The 7,356-nt window shown below is 34.0% G+C and overlaps 2 protein-coding genes across 4 annotated transcripts in view; both read left to right on the top strand.

The window, feature by feature from the left end:
* Nucleotides 2,255–3,687, top strand: LOC104712143 (60S ribosomal protein L35-1). Its single transcript, XM_010428976.1, has 4 exons — nt 2,255–2,334; nt 2,449–2,584; nt 3,220–3,376; nt 3,467–3,687. The coding sequence occupies exons 1-4, from the start codon at nt 2,331–2,333 to the stop codon at nt 3,539–3,541; spliced, it is 372 nt and encodes a 123-aa protein (XP_010427278.1). The 5' UTR covers nt 2,255–2,330; the 3' UTR covers nt 3,542–3,687.
* LOC104712142 (thyroid adenoma-associated protein homolog) overlaps nt 4,180–7,356 on the top strand; it is a 10,749-nt gene continuing 7,572 nt past the window's right edge. For all 3 annotated transcript variants that reach the window (XR_002033235.1, XR_002033236.1, XM_010428975.1), the window contains exons 1-2: nt 4,180–4,275; nt 4,377–7,142. Coding sequence is in view for 1 of the 3 variants with exons in the window: in XM_010428975.1 (XP_010427277.1) it covers nt 4,388–7,142 (2,755 nt within the window). In the remaining 2 variants the exon portion in view is untranslated. The remainder of the gene's footprint in view (nt 4,276–4,376; nt 7,143–7,356) is intronic.

Raw genomic sequence — 7,356 nt, 5'->3', positions numbered from 1 at the left:
TTTTTGGGGTACTAAGTTTATTTATAATGATAAAGGTTATTGTCTCATTCATTTTTGATATAAAATTATAACGTATATTCCTATTCGGTTATCAATATTTTTATTTTTTAATAAATAATCACACTAAATGTTGAGATTAATTAGTTTACATACTTAGATATATATAAATAATCACACATCATGATATCCCCTAATTTGTTGTTATTTTTATATTTATTTATGAATATATATAAAGCTATTTTTATTGGGAATTAAGTTTTTTTTAATGAGTTAGAGATATTTCAGGGGTAATATACTTCTTTTTATAATCCATTTTAATAACTATTGAAATATTGTTATTTAAATTATTATGGTAATAATACTAACATATAACATTTGTTTTTATATGATTATGTTAATAAGTTATATGTTTAATAAGTTATATGTTCTTTATTTTTATTAACTTTATATTAATTGATATATTTTTATAGCCTTTTTAGAACATTATACTTATATTGATTTCAAGAAATCAGTATTTATATTAATTTTAAGAAATCAATATAATTTTGACTTGTATATTTGTAAGTCAATTTTAGTGAAATTTTGCTTTACTATTAAATTTGTGTGAGAAATGATGACATATCTAATTATTATTCAGTTAATTGTTTTTAAAATAAATACAACGGCATACAGTTGTAATTAATTAGAAAGTTTAAGGATATTTTGTTAAAAAGTGTCATGAGTTGTCTGACGGTGACACATCAGTTTTTTCTCAAATATTTGTATGAGAAATGATGATATATCTAATTATTCAGTTAATCTATATTAACATTTTTGAAGTACATTTTGGTTTATGTCTTTTAAGTTTTACTTATTTAATTTTTTTTTACAACATTAACCCCTAAAACAATTCCATAAATAACATTGTAGAGAANATTTTATTTTTTAATCATAATAATTTTGCATGTTTCTTATGTAACCATAACAATATATACTAAATTACTCGGTAGTTTAATTAATTAATTTTATTATATATTAGCAACAATCGGATTCTAAACTAAATTTTCTGTAGGAATCTAATTTATTGATTTAATATTTTTGATTCTATTTAAATCTTTTGAGTTAGTCGATTTACTAATATTTTCTATAAATGACGAATTATTACCAAAAAAGTCATTATGAAAAAATTAATGAAATTATAAAATCAATGTATTCGTGTAAGAATACATTTCACCTGTAAAATATGTGAACGTGGTAAAGAAAATATTTATAAAATGTTACAATTTAAGGCAATATATATTTTTGTGTGTTTTAAAAATCAAATTTATATTTATGGTTTGTCGAGTAACTATAACAATTTTGTATAATCTAATAATCACTCATTTTAAATATATTATAATTTTTTTGGGGTACTAAGTTTATTTATAATGATAAAGGTTATTGTCTCATTCATTTTTGATATAAAATTATAACGTATATTCCTATTCGGTTATCAATATTTTTATTTTTTAATAAATAATCACACTAAATGTTGAGATTAATTAGTTTACANATTTTTTTGAGAAAGTACCAAAAAAATTAAAATTCTATTAATTATCATAAACTATATATATTGACATGGAAAAATTATAAACTATAAAAATATGCTAATTTAGTAAAACAATTAACACAATTAAACTTGATAAAAAAAATTATTTTGATTACATTTTTTTACGCAAAAACTTATTTTGATTTTGGTGAGACAAGTTGGCATTAATTTCATATAGGGAATTAAGTGCAATTGTTTTTTTTTAAACACTTTTAGATGTGTACCAGGAGATAAATGTATTACTAGACTATACATATACGACACGGTTAAAACCTTGAAAACACTACAAAAATCCTATACTTTTAATACTTATATCATATACCTGTAAAATTTTATATTTTTAAAATTAATAAAATAATAATAAAATAACAAATAAATACTTAAAATTAAAAATATTGTACCGCGGTGTACCGCATGTTAAATCCTAATTGTTTTTAAAATAAATACAATGGCATAGAACTGTAATTAATTAGAAAGTTTAATGGTATTTTGCTAAAAAGTGTCCTGAGCTCTCTGATGGCAACAAATCAGTTTTTTCTCAAATGTTTCTCAAATGTTTCTCTAGGGGATTACAATCTGATTAATTATTAATTACCGTGGCTAATCTCAAAATCTCAATACGTCGAAAATAAACTAAAACTTACGGCCCATTTATATATTAAGGCCCATTATCACGCTTCATCTTCTTCAATTTAGGGTTTCTGGTCTCACTATTGCACACCACAAGAGACTGTGAGTGAGCCTGAGAGAGTTCGAAGACGCCATGGGTAAGACTCGTGAATCAATTCCACTATTATACTTTTGCATTTCTTAAACTTTTTATTTCTTTTGTTTGTCTCCTCTGATTTTTTTCTTAATGGGGTTTTATTTCTTGTGAACAGCGAGAATCAAGGTTCATGAGTTGAGGGAGAAATCAAAATCGGATCTTTCTGCTCAATTGAAAGATCTCAAGGCGGAACTTGCTCTCCTCCGTGTCGCTAAGGTCACTGGTGGTGCTCCTAACAAGCTCTCTAAGATGTGACTGTTCTCTTCTCTTACCTATCTCTTTTAAAAGAAACAAATTGTTCCAGTTTGTAGCTTTCTTTGATAGTATTGCATTTTGGTTACTGTAGATTGATTTAACATTTTAAGTTTCTTGAATCTAGCTTAGTGAGAACAGTAGATTGTGGATTTAATATTATTGTTAGTTGCATATCTATTGAATTGTTTATGGTGCCAATATTTACAAGATTAGGCACTTGATACATTCATGTGACTAATGGTACATGGCTTATGGAATTATGGGGTTTTAGTCGTGAGGCCTCAATTGTTTTGTTTGCCTTTTTGTTTAGTGTTATCCAGAATCTTTAGCAACTTAAACAAGATTCCTTTGTTGATTGTGTACTCAGAGGCTGAACTTGGTATTTAGAAACAGTCGAGGCTTAGATTAGTATTCGGCTTGTGTTAATGTGTCGTAGGTTTTGGGATTTGTAGTATCTTGTCTATCAGTTTTCTCATATGGCTAAAGAAAGATAATTATGCAATCTATTTGAATCTCTAAACAAGCAAGAACCTTGTTGATTAGGATTTTCTTAGCCATCTTGCTAAAGCCTCAAATCTCAAGTTGTTATGGATCTGAATGGGGGTCTTTTTTTTTTGGGTGGTTGTTTCAGCAAAGTGGTGAGGAAGTCCATTGCGCAAGTGTTGACTGTGGCCTCACAGAAACAAAAGTCTGCTCTTAGAGAAGCATACAAGAACAAGAAGTTGTTGCCACTCGATCTCCGTCCAAAGAAGACTAGAGCCATCAGAAGGAGACTAACTAAACACCAGGTATTTTGATGCGATGGATTTCCCTATTATAATCCAGTGACATGCTTTGTTTTGGTCCATACTTAATGACTGATTCTCTACATTCTATAGGCGTCACTGAAGACAGAACGAGAGAAGAAGAAAGAAATGTACTTTCCAATTAGAAAGTATGCCATCAAGGTTTAATATCTTCGTGTCCTCTGATATATCTGAAATTCTGAATTATCTTTGAATTAAAGGATTTGATTCTTCAAACATATCATTGTATGATTCTTCACATTTCACATTGTATGGTTTGGGAATTTAGTTTTTTTTTTTTGTTTGTTTCTTAACTATGCAAGCCAGCTTATATTGAGAAAACTTTTAAAGAACACATAAGCCATAGAGAGAGTACTCTTCACCATAAAATCTGCCTAAACATTAGGTTTATACTAACAGAAAAGACCTGTAAATATATGATGAGCGTACTGTGAGCCGTATAAAGTTTAAGTAATCTGAGACACAGAGACAGCATAAACCGAACAAATTCTTGGAGAGCTATGCAACTGAAATCACCACTCAATCATACGTCTCAGTCGACTGAAAACTTGGCTTCGAGAAACCAGACGTGATCACAGCTAAAATTCTAGTTGTAATAACTAGACGTGATGATTGTAAAAAAAAAAAAAAAAAAAAAAAATAACTAGACGTGATGAATAACAACAACTAAGGAGAGTCTCTAGACTCTAGACGACCAAAATAATTCCCCAGTTGTATAAATCAGGCCCATTAAAACTTAAGTGAGGCCCAATTCTTTTCAGTTGAAAGATTTGATTTGTTTTTGAAGGTGGTCGTCTCCGCCGCGTCGCCTCTTAGGTCAGTCACTGATATTGCTCCGGGCTCCCTAATAAGCTCCCTCGTTCACTTAGCCGCTTTTCCCGGTATGATCTTTATTTTGTTTTACCATGTTTTCTGATTCCTACTTGTAGTTTGGAAAAAAAAAGTTTCAATTTTTATTGTTTCTCTGTTTTTTTTTCCTCAGCTCACTGAAACATGTCTGCAAAGTGGCGAGCTTTGCAGCATCGCCATCGTTACACATACAGTGCTGTCTTGTTCCCGAGCTCGTTCACTGCTTCTTTGAGCCAATCTAGTTTGTTTCAGTCTTGTCCCAAGTTTTACTCCAACATTGAAGAATTGGTTTCGTTGAATTCAATCTACGCGCAAGTTAATCACGCCAAGAAAATTGTTGCTTCGTTCGGAGAGGTACTCGCAAAGACCAATGAGAATGAAGGAGGCGAGAGAGAGGCAGTTTCTGTACGGGAAGCTATTAGGTTTTACTTGGAGGTTCTGTTCATGGAGAACTCTTTGCCTCTACATAAGACCCTTGTTTCAGCCTTGGCTAAGACCAGTAAGTTTCATTCAGTGATTAGTTCATGTTTTAAGGAGCTTTGTGATGAATATGGCGGTTTGGAAGATGGTGGGAATCGATTCTGTGTGTCTAGAGTTGCTTTGTCAGTGATGGGTATGCCAAAGTTGGGATATTTGGTTGATATAATTGAAGATTGCGCGCTTTTGGTGGGTTATGATATCGTTTCAGGGCTGAATGGTATAATCTTAGACACTGAAGCTTGTGACAGGCCTCCTCCCACTGTTATGGAGCAGTGCCAAGAGGCTTTGTCTTGCTCGTATTACTTGTTTCAGCGGTTTCCTTTGAAGTTTAAGGGTTTAGCTGGGGAGGATGCAAGTTTTATGGAGAGTGTTTTGGCCGTTCAACTTAGCATTTTGAAGTCGTCGGCGTTTTCTAGGGACTGTTATGTGGCTGCTGGTGTGAGTTTTTGCGCTGCTCTACAGGTCTGTCTCAAAGACGAAGAGCTCGGGTTGTTTATAGCGCAAGGTATATTTTGCTGGAGTAGTGTCGTTGGATTGACTGATATTGTTAGCAAAATTCCATTTGCCGGGGACATTTGTTCTGAGATCTGCAGTTTTTCATCTTTGAGTAGACTCTGTTTGATCCGGGGCATTCTTACTACATTTTCTAGGGGTATTCTTGTTTCATCTTTTTCTTGGTTGAGTAACACTGAGTGTGATCACAAAACTATTCTGTATGACGGAATTTTGCTGGAACTTTGTGATTTATGCGAGAACCCCATTGACAGCCATTTAAATTTTCACGCGCTAACTGTGATGCAGATTTGCTTGCAACAGATCAAGACATCTATGTTAACTGATTTATCAGAAGATTATGATCTAATGCCAGACAGCATGACAGCTCGAGTACTCAGAATTATATGGAACAACTTGGAGGACCCTTTGAGCCAGACAGTCAAACAAGTCCATCTCATGTTTGACCTCTTACTAGACATCCAAACCACGGTTCACCAGACAGATGATAAAGTGGGAATAAGGGGGTCTTTGCTTAAAATTGTCAACTATCTTCTTCGGTTAGGATCACGCTGTAAGGGAAGGTATGTTCCATTGGCATCCTTGACAAGAAGATTAGGTGCTAAGACGTTGATGGATATGAGCCCTAACCTGTTGTTCGAGATGGCAAATGCATATATTGATGATGATGTCTGCTATGCTGTAACATCATTTTTGAAATGTTTCCTTGAAATGCTGCGTGATGAAAGCTGGGGGAGCGAAGGTGTTGACCAGGGTTATGCACGTTATCGAGAACATTGTTTGCCTCCTTTCCTTTACGGGCTTGCTTCTGGCATGTCGAAACTTAGGTCCAATCTAAATACTTATGCAGTACAAGTTTTGCTAGAATTGGATGTAGACAGTATATTTCTTTTGCTTGCGTATATATCTATTGGGCCGAGTGAGGAGGAGACCAAGCTAAACTATACTGAGTTGAGTAACATGAGTATGGAACTGACAGTCGAACAGAAAGTGGTTGTTTTAGTATCATTGCTGAAAGTTTGTCGTACACTTGCATTCCTTGAAGGGGATATTGAACAAAAAAGAAGTACTGATGCATTTGCAATTGTCCAAATTAAGGGTGTTGAATTAAAAGTACCCATTGAGTGGCTGAAAATGGCCTTAACCCATGTTGATGAGTCTGTTCGCGTGGATGCTGCAGAGACACTCTTCTTAAACCCCAAGAATGCTAGACTTCCATCCCCCTTAGAGCTTTATCTCATGAAGGAGGCTGTTCCCTTGAACATGAGGTCATCTTCTACAGGTTTTCAAATGAAGTGGACCAGTTTGTTCAGGAAATTTTTTTCCCGGGTCCGTACGTCGCTGGAAAAGCAGTATAAGCATGGGAGCTTGCAACCACTTAAAAGCGACGAGAATGCAGTTCTACGAGCAGAGAGTTTGTTCAAGTTTATGAGGTGGTTGAGTTCCTTTTTGTTTCTATCTTGCTACCCTTCTGCCCCTTACAGGAGAAAAATAATGGCAACGGAACTTCTACAAATCATGATTGAAGTCTGGCCTGTTGTGGCTTCTAAGGATCCCACTTCTCATCAAGGCCATCTTTACCCATACTGTGATATTGTCACTTCACATGATTCAACGTTATTGCTGGTTGGATCGATTGTTGATAGTTGGGACAGGCTTAGGGAAAATTCTTTCCGTATTTTGCTTCATTATCCAACTCCATTTACTGGCGTTTCAAGTGAAGACATGGTTCAGAACATTATTCCTTGGGCCAAACACCTAGTCTGCAGTCCAAGGGTTAGAGAGAGTGATGCAGGTGCGTTGACTCTGAGGCTCATCTTTAGAAAGTACGTATTGGACCTTGGATGGATAGTCAAGGTTTCCACAAATGTTTTTTGTTGTGAAAGAGAGTGTGAAAGCATAAATGGTCTTTATCAGAACTCTAAACCCAAGTATCCTGTGATTGAGTATATCAAATCACTTATTCATTGGCTTGATGTTTCTGTGATGGAGGGAGAGCGTGATCTCTCTGAAGCATGTAAGAACAGTTTTGTTCATGGGGTATTACTGGCTTTGCGTTATACATTTGAGGAATTGGACTGGAACTCTAACGCAGGGTTAAGTATGTCAGAGATGAGAAA

Source organism: Camelina sativa, chromosome 9 (assembly GCF_000633955.1).
Source record: "Camelina sativa cultivar DH55 chromosome 9, Cs, whole genome shotgun sequence".
Classification (NCBI taxonomy): domain Eukaryota; kingdom Viridiplantae; phylum Streptophyta; class Magnoliopsida; order Brassicales; family Brassicaceae; genus Camelina; species Camelina sativa.
The sequence above is the reverse complement of the archived record's forward strand: the minus strand, read 5'-3'. Positions and strand labels throughout refer to the sequence as shown.

Coding starts and splice junctions, on each gene's coding strand:
- LOC104712143 (XM_010428976.1), top strand. Junction 2,585..3,219: donor CCTAACAAGCTCTCTAAGAT/GTGACTGTTCTC, acceptor TGGTTGTTTCAG/CAAAGTGGTGAGGAAGTCCA. Junction 3,377..3,466: donor GGAGACTAACTAAACACCAG/GTATTTTGATGC, acceptor TACATTCTATAG/GCGTCACTGAAGACAGAACG.